This window comes from Ambystoma mexicanum, chromosome 3p (assembly GCF_040938575.1).
Source record: "Ambystoma mexicanum isolate Mex_15411 chromosome 3p, UKY_AmexF1_1, whole genome shotgun sequence".
NCBI classification, from domain to species: domain Eukaryota; kingdom Metazoa; phylum Chordata; class Amphibia; order Caudata; family Ambystomatidae; genus Ambystoma; species Ambystoma mexicanum.
In genome coordinates this window covers 1,159,024,039-1,159,048,326 of record NC_090925.1, presented here as the reverse complement: position 1 = coordinate 1,159,048,326, position 24,288 = coordinate 1,159,024,039, and the positions used below count along the sequence as shown (strand labels likewise).

General features: G+C 50.8%; 1 protein-coding gene across 1 annotated transcript in view; it reads right to left on the bottom strand.

The window, feature by feature from the left end:
* The window catches only part of UBE2B (ubiquitin conjugating enzyme E2 B), a 350,201-nt gene that overhangs the window by 75,845 nt on the left and 250,068 nt on the right, over positions 1 to 24,288 (bottom strand). The window contains exon 4 of the mRNA XM_069652555.1: positions 4,271 to 4,360. Coding sequence (XP_069508656.1) covers positions 4,271 to 4,360 — 90 coding nt within the window. The remainder of the gene's footprint in view (positions 1 to 4,270; positions 4,361 to 24,288) is intronic.

Below are 24,288 nucleotides of genomic sequence, written 5' to 3'. Positions count from 1 at the left end.
CGAGAGAAGCTCATCTGGTACCGGAACCAAGCCTTCATCAGAGCCGTCATCACCCTCTGAAATGTACTCCAGGCGGTGAAAGTAAGACACCTGGGGACCAAAGCTATGCCTGACCTTAGCCAGAGCCTTTCTAGGGGCTAACCCCGTGCCACGGGGCCCCTCGCACACCACCACCTCGAAAGGCGTCAAAGTCAGCTGCAGCGCCACCAGCATCGACGGCGTCGACACAGGCCTCGAAGCCAGAGCTCTGAGCATGTCTCTCGACGACCGCGGCGCCGACAGCGTCGACGACCCCCTCGGAGGCGGAGCCTCAAGAGAAATCGTGGACGACCTCAGCGCAACAGGCGTCGACGTCTTCTTTGAAGACGGCACAGGATCACGCGGTCTCTAGCGCGTCGAGGACCGGGACCTGGAACGGGCATGGCGAGAACAGCTACCCTTGTCCGAGCGGGACCTTTCCAGCGAGCCCTGCCGACCACCCGAGCCCGAAGGCGTCTCGACCGGTGCCGACCGACCCCACTCAGAGGTGCGGATGGACCGGTGCCCTGCGATTCAAGAATCGCCAACATCTGCTTCCCGAAGGAAGCCCATTCCTCCGGTGTCGCTTGCATGGTGGGATAAGCGACCCGCCGACGGGCGGCGTCCTCGGAACAGGACGGGGAAGGCGACCGATGCCGGCGCTTCCTGGAATGCCTCGAAGAAGCAGAGGAGTGGCGAGACCGACTCCTGGAAGGAGACTCACTGGACTTCCGACAATGACACGGAGAGTCGCCGCTCGAGTCATCCGTCGAAAGCCCTGTAGACCTCGACTTCCGGGGCTTTGACACCCGACCTACCGACATCATCTTCTTGCGTTCCCGCAAGGCCTTGGCCGTGAGCGACTGGTAGTCGACAGTCGTCTGTATCGTGGGCCTCCCCGAGGCACCAGAGGCAGGCGTCGTGCGAGTCCGTGACCGACATCTTGGACCCACAGTCCTCTCATTTCTTGAAGCCCAGACGCGGGGTTGAAGACGAAGTAGACATCGCCACGAACAGGTCTTCACAAAAACCGAACAGGTTCAACGAACCGAGAAGAATACAGCAAACTCCAAAGAGTGGAGGCGTACCGAGATTCACAAAGCGAACACGTTCGCAGAAAAAACGGAACTGAGGCTATGGGTGTCGTGCGTCCTACTTATCACATCGGGTGACGTCGGACGAGGTCCTCGGGGACGGCGCATCGTCGTCATCGACGCCGAAGATTTTCCGAAGCAGCACAGCTGTGGACATTACCTGTCATAGATCTGGAATACGTCGGAGGACCCAATCCCCTAGAAAGAGACTATCAAGGAAGATTACGCTAAGAATTATATGAGCCAAAAAGAAACCTGTATATAAAACAACTATCCACGAAGAAGAGAAGACCAGGGGAAGAAGAGACATTCTCTTAGCACATTTACTTCAGTTATATTTAGTGGAACGGTCAGATAGTTAGGAAGTCAAAAAAAACATGTCCTCCGTCCAGACATCTGAGAAGCACCTTTAGATAGGTAGGGTAGTCCCTTTAGCAATAGGGAGAGAAGCATTATTCTTTTAGTTTTCAAAGACAGTACAGAATGTCTTCAAAGTATCAGACTCCTTCCGAACCACCAGAAAGCATAATGAGGATGCCACGTGCCTTCCTATATTAAGAATTGTCAGACTTCCTTAACTTATGAGCGAACAAGAGGGAGCCAATGGTTAGAATGCAAGAAACCATTTGTAACGTGGATATACACCAGTTTTGTAATTTACTGAATTAACCAAATCTAGCACATCACTGATTTTCCAAACGATGGCGGAGGAGAGGTGTACAGGGGGGCCGAGAGGGGTGGCTGTTGGTGGTGGGAGGTGGAGAGAATAGGGGGGTGGGGGGGGAACAACAGGATGGTGAGGGGAATGGGATGAAAGGGTTTTTTTTTTCAAAATATGGCAGAACTGCGATAGCCCTTTTATAGTGTTAAATCCAGATGAGGATGGTGTTCCTTTGAAATGAGTGGATAAAGCTTTTATTAAAACTGTTACTAAAAAGATGTTCTGCAAAAGAGAAGTGTATTATACAATATATAACAATATTCCAAATCCAGCTGGGTAAGTGATATGTACCCACTGAATGACCATGTCCACTGTGGTGGGTCGTAAGGAGTCGTCATACTCGAGGACATTATGAACTATTTTTAATGAAATTATATGAAAAGGCCTAACTTTCCCTATTGCTAAATGGATCACCCTGCCTAGTTAAAGAGACTAAGGGTCCTCGCCTGCAAGTCCCAAAGTAAACATTTCCTTGGTCCAGACCCAACTCTACCTGACCCTACCACTAGGTTAACCAACTTAAACTCAGCCAAGAGAAGTTCATTCTTCCTCTGGACTTCTCGTAATTCCTGATAGTCTATGTATGGAAATGTCTCTCTTATACTGGAGTTTCTTTATACAATCTTCTTTGTTAAGCTCTGGATATCTCCTCCATGAGCTTTTGTTGCAGTTGTAAAACACTTTTGGGCTTAGTGCTCTCTTTAAGCTTATGCCGCTTACAGTTTGTCTCTCGCACTCTTTTCTTCCCTTAGGGCTCTTTCACAGTCTATGAATGTATCTTTGGCTACTTTGCGCATGGGACTTGAGCCTCTTTTAGATTTCCCCCACTCTTGGGTTTTTACTTTTATACTCTTTCTTCCATCATCTGGTTCTCTTGATAGTCTTCTCGCAAGACCTTTTCCCTTCTTCCCATGGTTATTGCCTCCAGTCCCTCTTTATTCTTCTCCCATGATCATTTGATACTTTAATATGAGCCTTTCAAATTGGCAATCGGGCAATTTTAGTTCTTGGATCTAGTCTTTGAGACTGGAACGAGTTGTATTCTTCCCACACTCTTTCCCCGGCTGCCTCCCGCTTTTCCAGTTCTCCCTGGTACCTTAATCTACGTTGGGGGAACGTTCCAGGGCTCAGTATGCGCCCAGTATTCTTCACTGTTGTCGGTTCACTCATTCTGGCTTTTCGTCGGCTTCTCGTTCTTTGCTTCCCCTTAGGCTGCAGCGGTCTAGGGGCGCGGGCGACAGGGAGCTTCTCGTGCTCCCAGCTGTGATGTCTTGGCATCGTTTATCAGGCGTCTCAACCACCAAAAGAAGATTGTGGTCACACCACCACCAGTTTCTGGATACTTCTTCTTGGGAATAGGTTTCCCGTTTTCAATGCTCCTCTGCGCCTCACTGTGGCATTCCTCACCGATTCGAAAGTCACAGGATCCAAGGCTTGGCTATAGTCCGCCCCTCCAAGGCGCGATCATGTGAGGGGGCTTCCCCGGTCTACCATACTCCCTCCTCCTCCCTCTACTTGTCTCAGTTAAATGTAAGTCTTTTCTTAAAGAGACTGTCTTTCCCTATAACAGATTCAATTCAGCATTGCCTGCAGCCAAATATAAAGATGTTACATTCTTCATCTGAGCAGGCAGTAGCATATACACCGATAAGTGGGGCAATCTAGGGAGTTCCTCATAGGAACGGGAGTCCTTGTCCCTTAAGGGGGAAGTCACTCCACGGGAGGTCCCACTTGCTCATACTCCTAGGGAGGGTATGAGTGTGGTATCACCTCCCTAGCCTCAAAGGGGGTGGTGCAAATACTGTTGATTTGTCACACCACCAAACTAACTACTAAAGATTCTGTAGTGCCACAAAATCCAGAGGCGCGCTAGACTCTTTACTACAAGCATTACTTTAGGAGAATCTTGAAAAAGACATTACTCTACCTTTAGTTAGACTTGCTTGAGAAGAGTATTTGAAAGCCAAAGAGTCAGCCTCCGACAAACAATTGCAATAGTGAAAAGATTTAAATAAAAATGTGAAGCATTCACCCCTGAAAAACATAACTATGGCAAGAAGACTGCTGAAAGCCCCCAAAATCCACAAACACCAATGCATCAATGGGCCCACACCTCTGCATACTCTTGGAGCCCCTTTGCTATTGTTGGCAACAACTTTAAAACCCACAACAGAGGATAAGGGCAAATAAGTGGTCAGGATCCCTCAAGCCGCAACTGCTGAACAGGAGTCCTTTCCTCGAGAAGGACATTGTTGGGAGTGACCCCTAAAACATATTTGAGGATTATTGTTTTAACCTTCATTAATAATTAGAGCTACTGCATGGACATAGGAATCCTCAAGTATGTGTTCAAAAGGTGATGCATTCTGAATAGGACAATTTCAGGGCTGCACTGTGTTACAAGTGGCACAACACATGAAAGAACTAGATTGCTTACCATTTGGATGGAACATTTTTGATACAAATCTAACTGTTGGAGGTTTGTTTGGATACTCCTCAGAAAATTCTATCACCAACTTAAATGTACCTGCAGGAAAAAGGAAACATTTTTTATATAATATTACATAAACCAATTTTTCCAAATGTGAATATGGCAAGGGAGAGACAATAGGCCAATTTCAGAATATTTACATGCTTACAAAATACTGTTAGTAATCAGTCTATAAGTAAAAACAAACAGGTTGCGACATGAAGTATATTGCAAAATATAGTTGCTCAAAGATCTCTTGAGAGATGGAACAAGTTACTCACCTGCAACTATTGTTCTCCAGCGTGAGTCTGGCATGGATTCACATGCTCATGAATATTCCCCCGTCGTCAGACTGCGAATCCTCAGTAAAAAGAAAAACAGTTTCACTCACTTACAAACACGGTTTCTCCTCTCAATCACTGTCCTCTAGGTCATACTGCCCCCATCCAATGACAGCCCACTCCCTAAGCCCCTCCTCTGGCAGCCATCTTCAGATTTGGTAAGCATGTAAAGTGGCAGTATGACCACAAAGAGTTGCAGAGAGGATGGAGGGAGGGTTCGTATAGGAATCCATGCCAGACCCATGCTGGAGTGCAATAGTTACAGGTAAGTAACTTGTTCCTTCTCCAGCATGGGGTCTATCATGGATTCACAGAATACACAGCAGTACAACATTACACAACCACAGGAGGTGGCAAGCCTGAACAGAAGCAATCAACTCTTATCAAAATAATCAACTGAAATGCAACTGTGAATATTAGCCTGCGCCACATTTAGATGGAGCTGTGAATGTTGGCCTGCGCCACATTGAGATGGAGCTGTGAATGTTGGCCTGCGCCACATTGGGATAGAACCGAGTGTTGGCCTGCACCACATTGAGATGGAGCATGTTGCCTGAATCACATCTAGAGAGTGCCACATTCATACAGATTGTGAATATTAGCCTGTACCACATGAAATAGAACTATGAATGTAGACCTGTGCAACATTGAGATAGAATATATGAATATTAGCCTGCGCCACAAGCCTCTGCCAGATTAGGATAGAACTGTGAGGACTATCCGGTGCCACACTAGGATAGAGATGTGAATGTTGGCCTGCCTCGCATTCAGAATTGTGGATGTTGCCTTGTGTCACATCTGAAGGGGACTGTGACCATTAGCCCCTACCACCCTAAAATAGAACTGCGAAACATAGGGCTTTCTCCAGTTTTTCAAGGTGTCTCAAATCTAGGTGTTCTAATCACTGCCCGACTCTGTGGAGCCTAGGCCTTTCTCCCGTTGCCTAGGTGCCTCAACTGCCTGCCTCTCTGTGAATCATAGGGCTCTCTCCTGTTACCTAGGTGTCCCAAGTCCTGGCGTTTCATCACTGCCTGCCACTGTTAAGCCTATGCTTCACCAGGGGGCGTGGCTTGGCAGCCATGAAGTAGGCTGTGGTTTCAGCGAGCTCCGTTGATCCGGAGGAGACCCTGATGCACGCAATGCGTCAAAATAGCATTTGGAAACCAAACTCTGCCTGACCGGCATCGGAATATGCAGAGCACCTGGTGAGAGCCTGCTGGCTCGAAAAGAAGCGAGTTCACCGGAGATAGAGAGACCCGTAACGCGGAAAGGTCCAGTGATACGAGCACAAGATGGCGGACCCCTGAACAAAGGACAAGGTGAAGCGGGACGAGATAGCCGCTGAAGCTGCGACTCACCCTAGAGTATAAGCCGGCAGTTGGGACATCGCTGTGCCCACAGAAGAAGGCTTTGTTGCGGGCTTTAAGCGCTCCTGACTGAACAGTGCAGTGTCCTGAAACCAGGGACAGACACAGATTATAAATCAAAGCGGTTCTGCAGGACGCCTGCCATGGTACGCAGGGAGCACGGAGGACACAGGCTTATTTGCATCCACAACTGGAAAAAAGGTACCGGTGGACGCTGGGGACGGGCTGCAAGGAACACCCTAACACAGGAAAGCGCCTACCAGTGCAGGGGCACATTAGCACTGGGCAGAAGCACTTGGAATCTCCATTCCACGGGTTGTTGACATACCAGCCAAGACAGCACAAGAATGGGAATGTATGCGGAATGAATCGTCACCCACAGGGGAGTGAGAGACACTGCACTGTAGGGGGATTGGTCAAAGGCAGCCCGCAGGCGAGAGCCACCAAGGTCAGGCTCGTGGCCTGTCGCAACAAACAGGACACCACCAAGCCCTTGAGACACAACATTAAGCTGAGGCCCAGGCACTGAGCCCAGAAGTGGCATAGCAGATACGGGAACACCCCGCCCAATCAAGCTCAACAAAGAACAGGAGGCCCCCACCAATAGACTACTGAAGAGACACGCGGACTCCTGTGCAGAGTGGACTCCTCCACCCTTGAAGGATACCATATAGGACTATTGCTGGAGATCCCTGTCAGGGGAACCAAACATAAGAACCTCAACGTAGAATTGGCACGCAACCCCGAACAGCAAACAAGCTGGCTAGCGACGACAGGGGCAATGGCTCTCAGGGGAGGCAAAGGTAAAGGTAAACAGCCAACAATGGACATTTTTGCCAAACCACTGCAATCCCCGAACACAATCGCACAGGCTAAAACTGGCCCACAAGACACGGCGACCAAGCCACGGGATGACCACTTAATACTAGAGGCCATCACAGAGTTGAAATCCTTGTGGGGGACCACGATAGCCGAACTGAAAGCGGCCCTGGAGTTCAAGATAGATGCGGTGGGCGTGGATGCCAACCTCCTGAGACAGGATGCGAGGGCACTGGTAGAACGTACAAGCGGATTGGAAAGTGCAGTGAAAACAAATACAGAAGTCAGCACGGCCAACGCCAAGGAGGTCCACATTTTGAAACAACAAGTGCGCAACCAGGAAAATAGAGCAGAGGAGGCAGAAGGGCGAGCAAGACGCAACATCCGCCTGGTGGGGCTGCCCGAAGGGGAAGACGGAATTGACTCCACGGAATATGTGGAAAATATGCTGATCCAGAAAATAGGAGCCGGGAAGCTTTCCCAGGGGTTCACGATAGAACGGGTACATAGGGCCCCAACGAGGAAGCCACAACCAGGAGCCCCCCCAGCCCCCGTGCAATCATTGCAAAGATCCTTAACTACAGGGACAGGGAGAAGATCCTGGAATATTTTCGGAAGGGAGGTACAATAGCCCGTGCGTCGGCGACTGTTACCGTATACCCGGATTACACTATGCCGGTGCAGAGACAACGATTTAGCTATGTTGCAGTGAAGAGACGATTGAAAGCAGCAGGCTTCAAATATATGCTGTTGTACCCGGCGAAGCTAAAGGTCCTACACAAGGGCAAGGCATATTTCTTCCAGGAGCCAGAAGAGGCCACAAACTGGTTGAACGCCCAGGGTTGCCCCGAAGATGCGGATGGACCAGAATGAGGCGTACAGGATAAGTGAACGTATGCAGCATCAGTGACTGCTCAGAACAAAGGCGACTGTAATAAAGGTACCTAGAGGAGTTGAATGGGGTACGTCAGTAGGTGTAGATACCAGAGAATGCGCACACTCCATATGTGGACTAATTTGGACTGGAATATAGAGATGTGCAACACCAGTCAGGCATAGGAAATAAGCGGCATACCAAATTCTATCGAGAAAGACACAGGCGGAGCACAGCCTACCCACAGTAGTTAGGATAGGCCATAGGGTGATACTCTCTGCTGAGTCCAGAGTACCTGCAATAGCCATGAAAAGGACTAGATGCAGGGTAGCCTGAGATCCAGGGGTGCAACTGGGCATCAGTTTGGGTCAAAGGGGGGGGGGGTGGGAGTTGGGGCCTGGGGAGTTTTATTTAGAGGGAGATGCGAATGGAGGGAGGGGAGTTGGGAGATTTGCAGTGTTTTTAGTTGGGGAACGAGCTTACACACATGCGTGCCTGAGCTTTAAGCAGGAGGAGGAGGGCAAATGGAGGAGACGGGTAAGATGATTAGTTGGGGGGGTTTGTGGTGAAATTAGACGGGATAATGGGAGACCTTAGAATAGTAACATGGAATGTCAGAGGACTCAACAGCTACCTGAAGAGAAATAAGGTAATGATATACCCGAGACAGCAAAAAGTGGACATAGCCTTATTACAGGAAACCCACCTCACTAAAGAGAAACAAGAGGTGGTAAAGAAAAAGTGGAGAGGGACCACCATAGGCATATGCGAGGGGAGTGATCACTTGGGTGGCGCCACACGTGCCCTTCCAGATACTGCAGGCCACGGTGGAGTCGGACGGGAGGATGGTAGTGATTCGGGGGCTGCTAGAGAATACAGAACTGTGTATCATAAATACATACACCCCTAACCAAGATACAGTAGCCTATTTCAAGACACTATATAACAAAATCAGTCCCCACATAGGAGGTGCAGTTATATGGGGAGGGGACTTCAATTGCATGCTGAACCCCAAAATGGATAGATCAGACAAAAAACTAGATAAGCCCACCCCTGCAGCGAAAACGCTACAAACCCGGCTGGAAGACGTGTGAAGGCAGCAACACCCGAATGATACATGTTAGCCACTCCGGAACTTGTGGGGGTAATGACAGGTTCAGAATATAAGGCAAGAATACTATCGGACCATTCCCCTCTGGTCCTGGTGTGGCGACATAAGCCCCCCAGAGCCAGGATCCCAACATGGAGGCTTAGAGCCGAGGCATTGAAGGATACCGCATTCCGAGAGGACCTAAGGGAGGAGATAATTGGGTACTTCGAAAATAATACCGGAAGTGTGGAGTCAGAGGGTACCCTATGGGAGGCCTTTAAGGTGGTAGTGAGGGGGGCGGCCATATCCAAATCCAGAGGGCTCCAAGGGGGCATAGTGCGAGAGTTACAGGCGACAGAAAAGAAATTAGAAGTAATTATGAAAAGAGGGGGCGCCTCACAGGAGGACGCCAAACACGTGAGCCAATTACAACAGACATGTGGTGAGCTCTGGGAGAGGTTATGCAACCTGAATTACAAAAAATACATTGAAAGACAACACGCAGGGGGAGACAAACCGGGGAGGCTGCTCGCATGGCTATACAAGAACGAGACACCAAGATCAGCAATTATAGAGATAACGGAAGAAGCGGGCCAATGAACACCCAGGAGATTGTGAACAAGAGATTCCTTAGATTCTACAAACACCTCTATGAAGATGCAGGAGAGACGGCAGAGCAGGAGACGCTAAAAGACATAGGGTTATCTAAAGTGATTGAGGAAGAGACAGAACCTAGACGCCCCAATCACAATAGAGGAATTAGAGACAGTGGTACTACATCTACCCACAAGCAAAGCCCCTGGGACAGACTGGCTCCCTAGCGAATTCTATAAAACGTATAGACAAGAAGTGCTCCCCCCACTATTGGCAATGCTAAACGAGGCCTTCGAGAAAGGGAAACTGCCGGAATCTCTGAGGGAGGCGGTAATCATTCCACTCCTCAAACCTGATAAGCCAAGCACAGACTGTGGTTCTTAATAGACCACCATCCATGCTAATCCAGGACAGTAAAATCCTCACGGCTGTGCTGGCAAACGGACTAAAGCGGGTAATAAATAAACTTATACACCCCGATCAAAACGGATGTGTCCCAGGTAGAAGCATATCCAATAACCACAGGAGGCTCCACCATGTCATAGAACAGGCTTAGGGCGACCCAAGCAAAATAGCTGTAGTCTCGCTAGATGCGGTGAAAGCCTCTGACTCCGTAAGGTGGCGTGGATGATGGCGGCCTTGAAAGAATACAGGATGGGTCCAGCGTACCTGCAGTGGGTGAAAATCGTGTACAGTTCCCCAACAGCCAGGTTCAAAACGGGAGCGATAATTTCAGATAAAAGGCAATTTAGCAGAGGCACGAGACAGGGCTGCCCATGGTCCCCGATGCTGTACATCCTTGCACTAGAACCACTAGCGATCTATCTGAGACAGCAGTATGAAGAAATAGGGGTTTACACTAAGGGGGGGGCCGCACTGGATATCATTGTATGCGGATGATATGCCGTTATACCTGCACTACCCAGAGGAAAACATGCAATACATTTTGGAGGTGGAGCGCTACGCGACTCTCGGGTATAGCGGTGAACCCCAGAAAAATCGTGCATGTTCCCCTTGGGGAGGTACAGAGGAGTCCCACGGGAGAACTTACCCATTTTGCAGATAGCCTGAAGACCAGAACGTTCAGATACCTGGGAATTAACATATATCACACGATTGCAGACAAGCACAAATATAACACTGAGAGGGCAGTAGAAGGTATCAAGAACAGCATGGAGTTCTGGGCAAAGCTCCCCCTAGCCATGGTGGGAAGGGCAGCCTTGCTCAAGATGGTGGTCCTGCCTAGGCTACCGTTACGCTCACCTGGTTCCCACAGGGGCGTCGATCGGACCCGGACAGCTGCGGTCTCCACCAACGTGATGCGTAGTGAAGAGATGACAGTCTGGACTGGCCCGCCTAATCTTGTCTGCTGGACTCGTAGAAGTATTCTCATTATGTTTTTAAATGATGAGCTCTCCATCCTGCATGGCATGCAGGGGCGCGTAGATACCAGTTACTTCACTGGTTTGAAGGTACTGGAGGAGTTCCGGAGGAATAGTGACTCCAGTGTCTATAAAATTCAAAGAGTTCAATATGTCTGATGTTCACTCTTGTTCCATTCCCTCGTTAGGTTGCAGCTGGGTCCAAAATTATATTGCCTGGAGGCAGCTGATGGGGTTAAGAAGAGTCTGTATTACCAAACACTGTCCGGTAAATGTTGCATGAGTTTAACTTGCTGTTTTCTCTCCCTTTATAGGTGCGGCATAGGAAGATGCGGCGAATTAAAGGATAATACCTCCGGTGGTAAAGCAGGTAAGCCTATGGTGGCAAGAGATGGTCTTTGTCGGTTTTCTCGGCTCACCTTGTTATTCCTTTTGTTTTCCCCCCAGGTGCTGGGTTTCGACGAAGAAAATGATGGAGGCAGCGCCGAGTTGAAAGATGCGGTGAAGTGGTGAGTATAACGCGGCGCTGCTGCTGGCGAAGCAACGCGTGCTGAAATAATGTCCTTTCCAGGCTCGGAGATGTGCTGGGTCCGGAATCAGGTAAGGAATCAAATAATGTCCATGATCTAACCTCTTCTCCTTTCTTTTCCTTTCCTTTTGTCTAGGAGCTCCGGATTCGAGGCGGGCGTGGCAGAAGACTGCATGCCGACTTGCAGACACGGTGAGCGTTACGCTGCTGGATGCAGAATAACACGAAGCATGAGCTGCTGTTCGGGCGTTGTTTAAATAGCCTGCAAAGTAGTCCCAGGTAAGAAGTTCCCCAGAACCACACCCGGGTAAAAAATAGTCCCTGTAATAAAATAGTCCCATCCAGGCCTCACGTTGGCTTGGACTCATTTGCAGCATGGTCTAAGTAAAGTCTATGAGCCTGGCGCCTATGGCTTCAGGACTGATTTCTATGGCGCCAGGACTGAATCCTGGCGCCATAGAATCGCCTAAGGCGCCAGGAGTGAATCCAAACAGCCCCCAGCCGGGGCTGTTGGGGTTTTAATGAGTATCTGGATGCCTGCTCCCGGGGCTGATGGACTTGATCCGGATGCCCGGGAGTAGGCATCATGACATCTACTACATTTTTTCGTGAATATCCCACACATGTTGCCCAAACGCTTTTTTATTAAGCTCCAGAGCTTATGCCGAGGCTTTCTGTGGCACAACTCCAGAAACAGAGTGGCCCTATGGAAATTACAGAATATGTATGACAGGGGGTATAAACCTGCCGAACTTCGAGCTATACCACTTGGCAGGGCAGTTACAATATGTTGCTAGGTGGCTGTCGGAAGAAGAGACAGCAGAATCTAGATTGCTGGGGTGAATGCGACCCTTATTTCCTATAAGAACGGATATGGCTACCCAAACCAGAGTTGCATGAGCGATCGAGGTTGCTGGAACTGGGCTGAAAGACATGGCACAAAGCGTGCCAAGCTATGGGAAACCCGACCGGATGCTCCGCTCAGGCGCCACTAGTGGCGCTACGCGGGGTGGATGAGCAACTGAGGAAAGGGATCCGCAAACACTGGGAGCCGGTAGGCCTAGCGACTTTGGGAGATGTATGGCAAGAAGAGAAGGCACTGGACTTCCAAACGATACGAAGTTGGGGTACATACGGGGCAATATATCACATATACTATAATAGTTAAACGGGTAAAGGAAACGTGGTCGGAAATAGCACTAGCAGAACCACCTGATATTGCCATAGAAACGATGTATGATATCTCGGAGGGAGGGCAGGAAATATTCTGGATTTATGAACTAGTGATGTCTAGAGTGGGTAAGGATTTGCTCCAAATGAGACGGGACTGGGAGGGGGAAGCAGGAGTACCTATGCAAGACGGGCAGTGGGAAAGAGCTCAGATATCATAAAAAGGTGTCTAGGAATCCGAGGCTGCAGCAGATACAGTTATATGTCACCCATAGGGCGTATATGACCCCCCCCCACCCCCGGAAGATCGCCAGATTTGGGAAGTACAAAAATGCCCCAAGTGTGGGGAGGTGGATGCCAGGATGATCCATACGTGCTGGGCGTGCCCGGAGGTCGGAAAATTGTGGGAGGAGATTAAACTAAGACATTCTGAAAAGGGAATCAAGCTAGATGTGGAATCCGTGTGTGGGCATGCATGTTGGGGTGATTCACCAGACCACACAACATGAAGCATGTGAGCAAACTCAAGGACCTGGCCTACATTCTAGCCAAAAGGAGAATAACTATGAACTGGAAAGCTGGCCATAGACCCAGATTAGAGGTATGGTGGAACGATCTCCTAAAATGGGCAGACGCTGAGACAGCAGTATGGTATGAGGCAGCTAGCAAAGGGGAGGATAATTAGGTGGGACCTCATAGCGTGGAGACAAATGGTAGCCACATTGTCGGGATCCTCTCATGCCAACTCCAGTGAATATGACACGTCCGAGAATGGCGAGGGGGACTAACCCCAAGAGAAGGGAAGCCCGAAGAACTAAAGTGGAAACTCGAGTTAAAGGGGGGCAGGGGGAAGACAGTAATATATAATATGCAAATGTGTGTTAAAAAGCTTGTAACCGAAAATGTCGGGTGTGATGGTTATGTTTTTTTATCAAAATCAATACAATTTATTTTAAAAAAAGCCTAGGCTTCACTAACCAAAAAAAGCTCAAATTTCTGCATACACAAAAATCCACACAACCACCTTCTCGCACAGCAAACCACACGCACTTCACCACACCACAATAACAGCACAAGTCGCACTCACAGCACACAAGGACTCACATGATATTTACACCCAAGCTCAGCGCACAGTGAAAACCGAACTGAAGCTGCAGGACACCACCTTCTCACTTTCCTGCTCCCTCTTCATCCGATTAAACCCATCCCGCCTTCTCGTTTGCAGATTCGCCTGGTGACTGTGCGCAGTAGAAATACCTTTAACATTAAAATAACATTAACTCTTACCTCTGGAACAGACTTGCTTCAAGCGAAAAGGTTGCGTAGCACTTCTTGGCGAACTCTGGACTACTGCCTGGAATCCCTGTCGACGCAGTACAGCTTCATGAAGGTGTGCATGGACCTCCACGTAGCAGCCCTGCAGATGTCCAGCAGGGGCACACAAGCTAGGAATGCCGTTGTCACAGCGATCACTCTGGTCGAGTGGGCTCATGGACAGCTGGGCAGTGGTGGGTTTGCCAACCGAGGACAGTGCATGAAGCAGCCGGAAAGCCACCTTGGGATGGAAGCCTTTGACAAAGCCTTCCCATGGTTCATAGAAACAAAGATCACGAACAGCTGTGAAGTCTTAAAACTTTGTGTGTGGCAAGTAGAGCTTCAGGACACGAGCAACGTCCAGCAAGTGCAAGGCCCTCTCAGCCGGTGACAAAGGTTTCAGGAACAAAACAGGTGGTAACAAAGGTTCGTTGAGGTGGAATTCAGACAGAACCTTGAGCATCCAAGAGGGGTGCGTTCGCAGCACCACCCTCGATTTGTGGAAAGTCAGGTATGGCTGCTTGCAGGATAGGGCCTGTATCTCACCCACCCTCCTTGCGGAGACTATGGCCACAGGGAAAGCAGTTTTCCACGAGAGGAGCCTGATGCATCGGCTCAAAGGCCACCCCTCCCCCAAGAGCCTTGTCAGAACCACGTTGCGATCACACGCTGGGGCAGGAGCCTTCATCAGCAGAAAGGAACAAAAAAGTCCTTTGAGGAATTCCTTGATGAGTCGATGAGACCAAGTGAAGACCTTTCTGGAGACCTGGTGTAGTGGGAGATAGCCGCCAAATGTACCTTGAACGAGGTGGTGTGCGTCAGTACTGCTTTGGCTAAGGATAACAAAAATGAAGGACCTGCGGGGCTGTGATCCTGGAGGGGTAATCTTCTGCGACCGGCATTGCGTAGCGAAATGCTTCCACTTGTGACCTTCGCACAAGTTGACGACGCCCTGGCCTTCGCGAGGACCTCCCTGTAGTCTGCAGGCAACTCATATCCTCCAAACTCTAGGGCTGCAGGAGCCAAGCCCTCAGGTTGAGCAATCCTGGGTAGTGATGCAGGACCGTGACCCCATCTCTGGCGAGAAGATCCAGGACCGCTGGTAGCTTATCGGAGGCAACACCCATAAGGCTGAGAAGGTCCGGATGCCAAATCTGTCTAGGCCGCACAGGGGCGAAGAGTATCATCTTGCACCAACACTGCCTGAGAGTGTATTGATGACTCTTAGCAGGAGGCAACGGAGGAAACGCATACAGAAACATCCCTTCCCACAGGAAGGAGAACGCGCCTCCCAAGCTCCTCGGTTAGTGGAACCTACTGGCATACTTCTGGCACTTGAAGTTTGCCACCGTCGCAAACAGATCGATCTGGGGCCTGCCCAACTTGGCTAAGATGTGGTTCACCTGGTCCTGCTGAAGTTTTCCACTCGTGGCAGGAGCACAGTTCTCTGCTGAGGGAATCTGCAATGTCGTTCTTGAATCCCGCTAGGTGAAGAGAGACGAGGAACATTTCTTGTCTGATGGCCCAGCGCCACAATTTCTGCGCTTCCCTGGAGAGCGCCGGGGGATCAAGTGCCCCCTCGTTTCCTGATGTAGAACATCATGGTGGTGGTGTCCGTGAAGATCCTCCCCACCTTGCCCTTTAGAGACACAAGGAATGACTTGAGGGCCCAGAACGCTGCCCGTAGCTGCGGGATGTGGATATGGAGATCCTTCTCCTCCGGTAGGCACAGACCTCTGGTGTGCAGCCGTGCGGTGTGGGCTCCCCAGCCTTCCAGGGAAGCGTCCGTCGTGGCATTCCTGGAATGGAGGGTTCTGAAAATGCCCCGGGCAATGTTGCCGATCAGGTGTTGGGGTTGACCGGTCCAACGGCGAAGTTTCCAGACACTTGTACCTAGAGAGTGTCCAGGATTTCCTGAAGAGGTCACATCTGTAGCCTGCAGAGCCGGATGAGGTAGATGCAGGATGACATCATGGCCCGCAACATCTGGATGGTCCGCACCGCTGCCATCTCCATCGACAACAGCTGCTGTAATTTCCCCTGAATGGCCGCTACCCTCTCCTTCGAGGGTGATGATAGGCAGGACAGTGTATGGAGTCTGGCCCCTAGGAATATCGCGTTCTACGATGAGTCAAGCAGGACTTTGCATAATTGATGGAGAACCCTAGATCCGTCAGCAGCTTGACGGCCTCCTCCGCGTGTCCAATGGCCAACTCTCGCAAGCGGGCCCAGATAATCCAGTCGTCGAGGTACAGGTATACGTGAATCCCCATAGATGCAGATGGGCAGCCACTGGTGCCAGGCACTTTGTGAACACTCTGGGGGCCGACTTCAAGCCGAAGGGTAGGGCCTTGAACTGGTAGTGCTGTCCCTGCACTACAAAGTGTAGAAACTTTCGGTGTTTCCTGCGTTTTCCAGGTCCAGCGACATCAAGAAATCCCCGCTTTCCAGTTGGCCGAGCACATGCTGCAACATGACCATCCTGAATTTCTGAGACTTTAGGTACTTGTTCTGACATTGCAGGTCTTGAATGAGCCTCCAGCTCTCCCCCCCCCCCCCCGTCTTCTTTCTTACAAAGAAGTATCTGGAATAGACTCTGGAGCCCCGGAGTCGTTGGGTAACCAGCTCCAACGCCCCTTTTTGTAGCATGGACGTACTTCCTCAAAGAGCTGAAGGATGTGCTGCTCCCGACAAGCCACTGGAAGGATCTGTGGACACCGGTGTTGCAATTCCAGGATATGTCCTTGGGAGAGAGCATCCAGCACCCGTCTGTCGTGGTGATCTTTTCCCACTCGCTGACAAACTTAGTCAGCCGGCACTCCCAACATTGTGCATGGGTGGGGGCCTGACATCTTGGCCGGTTCAGGCTTTCTTTGATGCCAGCGCCCCGACGGCGATGCAGTGGCCCACCCCTGTAGGCCTGGGAACGGCCTCTGTGGGCATCCTGGGTCGTAGATCTGGAAGGCTGACAGTACAAGGAGGAGAAAACTTTCGGCAACCTGCCCGACTTTCCTCTGGAAGAACTAAAGGAAGAGTGGTGCTGTTGGAGGGTGCCCAGGGCACGGGCCATCTCTGCCTTGATGGGGTGCAGGGACTCGCTTCCCAAAAAAGTTCTGTCAAAAGGTATGTCCAGTACCTTTGTCTGGACCTCCTGGCAGAAATTCATGGCCTTCATACAGCCTTGGCGAAAAAGACAGTCACTGTTCCCCATTTGCTGGAACCCCATGTCGGCAACGTGCAGCACCACTGTGATGGCGTGATCCAATGCTACCTCTTCCTCCTGGTATATGGCGATTGCCCCCATCCTCTTGTCAGGGGGCTTGGACGGGGGGGGTGCGGGGGGGGGACTCCAGAATCTAACCCAGCTTGTACCACAGCTCCCTGTCGTACCTGGCTAGGATCACCAGTGCATTGGCCGGCTTGATGGTGGACACAGCAGTGTAAATCACTTCCCACGGCATCCAACTTCTTACTCTCGCTGTCCGGAGTGACTGAAGACGACGAGGACGGGTTAGATTACCACTTTCTCGTAGCCCCAGAAAACACCAAATGCGATGATGGTTGCGAACTCAGGCACTTGAGTGAGGATTCCAATAATTCTTCTCAAGCCTATTCCGCTTGGCTGGGGCTGTGCAAGGGTTCTTCAAGAGGGCATGGCCCTCCTCCCACACATCCAGGAGGGGCACCACCCAGATTATACTCTTCCTCTTGGCCTTGCATCTCTGGTCCAGGAAACCCTCCTTCCCGGTTTCTTCAGGCACGAGCTCTAACAGTTCGGAGTCTCTGGCGATCATGGAATGTACCAACCACACCTTGTCCGGTGGGGGCACCCTAGGCTGCGGGGGACCCGCTTCCCGCTCCGACGATAGTCATCATGGCCGTATCCGTCCCCGTGCATGGGTCTGCTGGGGGAGATGGGGCCCGGCGCGGATGTGGAGGCTGAAATCGGGGCGTTGGATAACTCTTCCTTTTCTTAATCAGCGGTTGGTCGGGGGCCTGTTGGTAAAGGCCCTTTTTGGCATCCTCTTCTGGATCTCCGACACCAAGGTGTGGAGGGTTGATAGGATGTCTAGAGTCACATCACTCGGCGGAACTGGCATGATCGGACCACTAGGCCTGCGCCGTCATCGTCAATGATTATCCTCCTCCACCTCCCAAGTCCTTGTGGACCGTGCGTTGGCAACTCCAAGCCCTCATCATCCATGACCGAATTTTCCATGGCTTGGGCCACAGCCTGTGACTGATCCGGGGCCTCCTTGCACCCACCCCCCATTTTTCCACCTTCAGGGCTGGAACCGGCTTCTGAGGATGGTGGCCCCTTCTCCGGCGTGCCGAAAGACCTTGTCAGTCACCATGGTGACCTTGCGCCTCGGAGGGAGGGATTCCTTCAGCGCTATGGGGGCTACCTTCTCAAGGACACCCCCTTTAGCTTTCGAGAGGGCAGCCGCCACCAGCTCCATCGTCGACAAAGCCTTATCCTTTGCCGCCTCAGCCTTCTTGGGCAGATCAGCCTTCTCCTCCGTCCGTGGCTTCTTCCGCAGCTTAGCCTAGTTGGAGGACTTTCTCTTCGAGGAGGCCGGCTGGCAATGGAGACGGAAGATGAGGTAAATCCTGCCCAGTCTGCCGTGGTACCCGTTCCGCAGCGACCCTGGTAGACCCAGACTTGCAAGGGCCCAAGATGAGTGCTTGGCCTCATCTTGGGCCCCACGGATGAGGCGCCCTCACAGGACTTAGAACACCGCTCCTCGGACCGACCGGCCTTGGGTGGGGCATGCCCCTGCTCGGAGCACAGGGCACAGGCCTTGGCGTTCAGCCACGCCGCCAGTCTACTGTGCCTGTCCTTTGTCGTCTTCTTGGAGAATCTGCTGCATATCTCGCAATCTCCTTCCTTGTGGTCCGGATTCAGGCAGAAGAGGCATTGCAGGTGCTTGTACTCCACAAACACATTTTGAAGCCCACACTTGGTGCAGGACTTGAAGAGGGACCTTCCAATTCTTCTCCTCCATCATGGTCGGACAGAGGGCGCGAACTAGGCCAGATGGCTTTCTGGAAACTTCAACGATTTTCGCCCTGAACTTCACCGACAACGGATCCCTGCAGTCGGCAGTGAAGAGCACACAGACTCTTTTGGAACAAAAGTTTTCTGCAAAAAACACATAGAAGTAGCTCGCAGATCAAACTCGAGGACTCCCAACGCTGAAGCGTGCGGTAAAAATCTGAAGATGGCTGCCAAAGGAGAGGCTTAAGGAGAGGGCCATCATTGGATGGGGGCAGTATGAACCAGAGGACAGTGATTGGTTTAGAGGAGAAACACAGTTTACATGTGAAAGTGAAACTGTTTTTACCGAGGGTTCCCAGCCTGACGACAGGGAATATTCACGAGCATGTGAATCCGTGCCAGACCCATGCTGGAGAACGAGGGTTTCATGCATACTCTCAGATAATGTGTTTGTGCTTGCTCCCAAAGGAACGTGTAAGCAAAGATAGCAAGTGAGTAAGGAGTTAGTTCTCCAGCATTGGTATCATTCATAAATTTACATCTCTGAATACATCCTGTAGTCGGGTCCAGCTATGAATCCCCAGTCTCAGTCATAGCTTGCACTTGTTTCAATGGTAAACGTAAAGCTTTGTCAAGGCCAACAGTTCTGGCTTTTGTGTAGTTATGGAAAAGGTATTGGCTAGGCATTGTCATAATGGTACTAACTGGCCATTAATGGTCGTAGCTTGAAAATGGTGAAGTAGTTAGGCATTTCAAATGCCTAATACCTATACACAAGTCAAAACTGTTGGCTTTGCTAAAGCTTGTTTTAACAGGACTTCAGTAAAGAACACACAATGTTCATAAATCAAGTGGCGCTAAAGGAAGACCTGGTGAGGACATTTTTATTACACCAATACCGCGTTTACAGCACCAATTAAGCCATTAGCTGACAGAAGACTGCTTTGAAAGAACAGTGGAATGCAGTTCAAGTATAAGGTTTGATTTTAAGGCTTGATAACATTCTCAAAGACAGGAGTGTGTGTTTGGGTGTAAATGGCCATAGGGTTTAGCATGGCCTGGGGCAGTGATTGAGTGCATAAATAACCAAACACCTATGAGCATTGTGTTCCTCCCTATATGCCACCTCTCCCTAACTCTAATCCAATGCATTAGTTTTGGCTTATAGGTGGCGCTAAAGCGTTACCTTACAGTCAAAAAAAAAAAAAAAAGCAGTCACTCCTATAGTTCATCCATTTTTTTGTCCATATACTCCCAACCAATTGGATGTTGTGCCTTAGCTTTTTAGTTACATGCAGTTCCTTTATTCTTATCAAGTTGGCCTTACACGGTTACATAGGAAGACCCACTGGCTACCATCACCCAGGCTTGATCTGCCCTTGTGGAATGTGCACAAACATTAACTCCTAGAGGCTGGTTGGCCTGGTTACAAAAAGAAAGCGTAGTAGAGATCTATTGTGCAATGCATTGCTTGGGGCGGGGGCCCCCTTTGCGCAAGTGCCGAAACGCCATAAATAGTTGAAGTCTTTAGTCCTAGGTTACATTTTAAGACTTGTTAGATGTTCAGGGAATGAAGTGCAATGTCAGCACTAGAAAAGACTGTTGGAACGTTCGTAGGGCAATGGGAATGTGGCAATGGAACTCGTTGGGAACTGTGGGGCAAGTCTTGAGTTGGTTCACATAACTATCCTTCGAAAAAGAAAAGAAAAAAACAAGTATGATTTGCTGAGTGTCTGCGCTTTATTTCCCACACACGCCTGGCTTTAGTAATAGCCACTAGGAATGCCACCTTCCAGGAGAAAAGTCAAACGTTTGCCCTGAGTATTTATAAGTTACTCACCGTAGTGACTAATGTACTCTTAGTCCATAGTCCCCTTTCCTCCATACTGCATGGGGGGGTCCCTCGCTAGGGACGGGAGGCAGAACCTTTTTCACCAGAAAAAACCTTCCTCCCCTTTAAATTTAGAGGCGTGCATGGTGCGGCCCTGGGAACATGTGCTCCCTTAACAAGGCCCACCGGCGCCACTCCTCAGTCCCCATTGCCGCATCGACAATATTAACACTGCCTAATGAAACCAGTATTATTAGGTGGGGAGGATGGTGGGACGTATGGAGGAAAAGGGACTATGGACTAGAGTACGTTAGTCACTGCGGTGAGTAACTTATAATTACTCTTACGTCCCCGTCCCCTTTCCTCCCTACTGTATGGGCGATTACAACTGAGTGTAGACCCAGGGTGGAGAGGTGACCCTCTAAGAAAACAAGTTCCTTAGAACCGCTGGTCCGAAAACCGCATCGGACTTAGAGCCGGCACCCAAACAGTGTTTGCAGAAAGCCAAAGGGGTGGCCCAGGTGGCTGCCCTGCTGATGACCTGCCACAGGACCTGTCTCTGGAATGCAACGGCCATGCATGTTCGCTGGAAGTGGTTTGTGCTGCCCCTCATAGGCCTCCATGATAGGCCGAAACAATCCACCTAGCTATGGAGGCCTTGGGTGCCTGATACCCGGGCCTTGAGCCCCCGAAGGCGACAAATAGAGCGTTCGACTTGCGGAAGCCCTTGGTCCTGTCCAGATAGAATTGCAGCACACGTCTAACATCAAGACAGTGCAATACCCTTTGAGCAACATCCTTGGGATCAGCAAAAAAGGTGGGCAACACTATATCTTCGTTTAGATGGAAGGCCAAGACCACTTTAGGTAGGAACGCAGGGTACATTCGCAGGACCACCTTAACCTTGTGAAAAGTAGTATAGGGTGTTGAAGCCACCAGTGGTTGGATCATGCCAACGCTACAAGGCGAGGTGAGACCACCAACAAAGCTGTTGATAGTGACCAGTCTGATGTCCGCGGATGCCATTGGCTCGGAAGGTTTTTGCGAAAGGGCGCCCAACACAACACTATATTGAGGTCCCACAAAGGGTGTGGTATGTTGATGGGCGGGTAGAGCCTGGTGGGCCCGCCAGATGTCATTTAACCACCGGGTTAGAGGAGGAGAAAACCTCAGAGTTCCTGTAGGCAACGATGGCTGCCAAGTAGGTGCAGCATGTATCGATTTGCACCCCGGAGTGAGCAAGGTGTGCCGAGAATGAGATCACCTGGTCCAATGTGCAACTAATGGGGGAGGGGTCCGATCTCCTTGGAGTCTGCCCACTGACAGAACCTAGTCAATGTACTCTTGTATTGGCTCCTAGTGGTATCAGGTAATAAAATTGCAGCAAAAACGTCACCATTAAAAGAAATTGCGGCAAAAATGCTGTGGTTTGACCCGGTAAATGTGTACCCCATTAAACCATTTAAGGGGAGCAGGGTTTGCGGGGGGGTCTCCCCTGGTCCTCTTCAATGGTATAATGGGGCTGAGGGTTGCGGGGGGTGTCACCCGCATCCTTTACATGACTGTGGCGCAAAAAACCATGGTATTTTTGCTGCAATATTTTGTAATCACACCAAGTTTTGCCGCGATTTTAAGACATGGAACCCTCCTAGTAGCCTTACTCCTAGCACCCTGAATGATCGAGGTTAGCCTGAGACAGGCTCAGATGCTTCAGTGTGACCTGCTCAGGAACCACGCTGCTAGGGCTAATTTCTATGGAGTAGGGTGGATGACCCTGCCCCGCTGCTGTGAAGGTGGTGAGCTGGGACGGCCAGCAGGTGGATGGGTGGCCTGTCTGAGAGGCGCAGGGGTTCTGAGAACCAAGGTCTCACCGGCTACCACAGAGCTATCTGAAGAATGTGGAGATCACATGACATCTTGCAGATCACCCTGTGGACCAGGGGAGTGGGAGGGAAGGCATATTCTGTCATGCCGTTCCACTGTATCTGGAAAGCGTCGCCCTAGGAGCCAGAGCACTGGCCCTGCCAAGACGCGATCTGCGGACACTTCCTGTTAAAGCTGGTGGCAAAGAGGTCCACCTGCGGATGCCCCCATCTGCTGAAGATCCCCGGCAGGACCTGATTGTTCAATTGCCATTCACAACTGTCCACTCGCAATCTGCTGAGCCTGTCCACTTCCAGATTGGACTCCCCCGGAAGGTGGATAGCGGTCAGGTAAATAATGTTGTCTAGGACCCATTCCCATATGTTGACCGCTAGGGTGCACAGAGCGGAAGGGATGGGGTGGGGGGCTAGTGCCCCCCTGCTTGTTGACATAAAACATGCTGGTAGAGTTGTACGTCTGGATGAGGACGTCCTTGCCTCCAAGGAGCGGAAGTAAAGCTCTGAGAGCTAGCCAGATAGCTTTGAGCTCCAGCCAGTTGATGGGATTCCTGCTCCTGCAGGGACCAGACTCCATGGAGACTTGTCCAGCATAGCCCCCAGCCTTCCAGAGAGGAATCTGGTGATGGTGACTTGAGGGGGGTGCCTGCCGGAAGAGTCTGCCAGTCCGCAGGTTGCAGTCCCTGGACCACCAGGTGAGGTCCTGGTGGAGAGAAGGAGGAATGCTGACTAGTTCTGCTCGGGAGCCCCGCTCCAGATTCCATGAAGCTGCGAAGTGCAGCTTAAATCTCCTAATCTGGAGTCTCGTGTGGGACGGCCAGTAGGAATGCTGCCATGATCCCCAGTAAATGCTGGTACCACCAGGCCGAGGTGACCTCTCAGCTGAGGAAGTGACCTAAGGCGTCTTGATGGCCATGATCTTATCCTCCGAGGGGAAACTCTCTGAGCTTGTGTGCCCTATGAGGCCCAGAAAGATCAGGCTCTGAGTAGGCTGCAGCTGTGACTTGAGGTTGATAGAAAATCCCAGCTGGTGGATGGTCATGAGAGCGGAGGGAGTGTGATGCACTGCCTCTGGGGATCTCGCCCTGACGAGCCAGTCGTCCAGGTATGGGTAGACGTGGTGGATCCGAGCCCTGAGGAGGGCCGCCACTGCATTAGTCTGGTAAACACCCTGGGGGCCAAGTTGAGGCAGAAGGTTAGAACCTTCTACTGGAAATGGCAGCCCATGACCCTGAACCGCAGAAAGGATCGAAGAGGCTGCCAAATCGGGACGTGTAAATTGGAGTCCTTCAGATCCAGGGACCACACCAGTCTCCCCTACACAGTGTCTCCGCTATGAGTGCTGGTGTAACATCTTGAATTTCTGAAGAGGGAGGGAGAGGTTGAGGTTGGAGAGGTCAACAACTCTCAGGCAAGCCTGGTTCTTCTTTTGTATGGCAAAAATCCTGGAGTAGAAGCCCAAGCCTCGCTGGGAGGTTGGAACTTCCTGCACTACCTGGCTCTCGACGAGCAACCAAATTTCCGCCAACAGAGTTGCTGTACCAATCTGTGGGAGGGGAGCAGGGAGGAGAGCGAGGAATAGGTAGGCGGTACCCCACCCCATGGATACTACAGATAGGATCCGCAAACTTCTGACGCCAAAACTGTGCGTGAAGGGCAAGCCTGCCCCCTCTCCCACCGGAGACACGTGAACCCGAAGGGGCGCATCATGCCTGCTTTCCCTCAGAGGCTGGCGGAGGAGGGGGAGTGAAAGCAGCCCTTGCTCACCCACCTTTTGTTGTTTGTGCCTGTGACG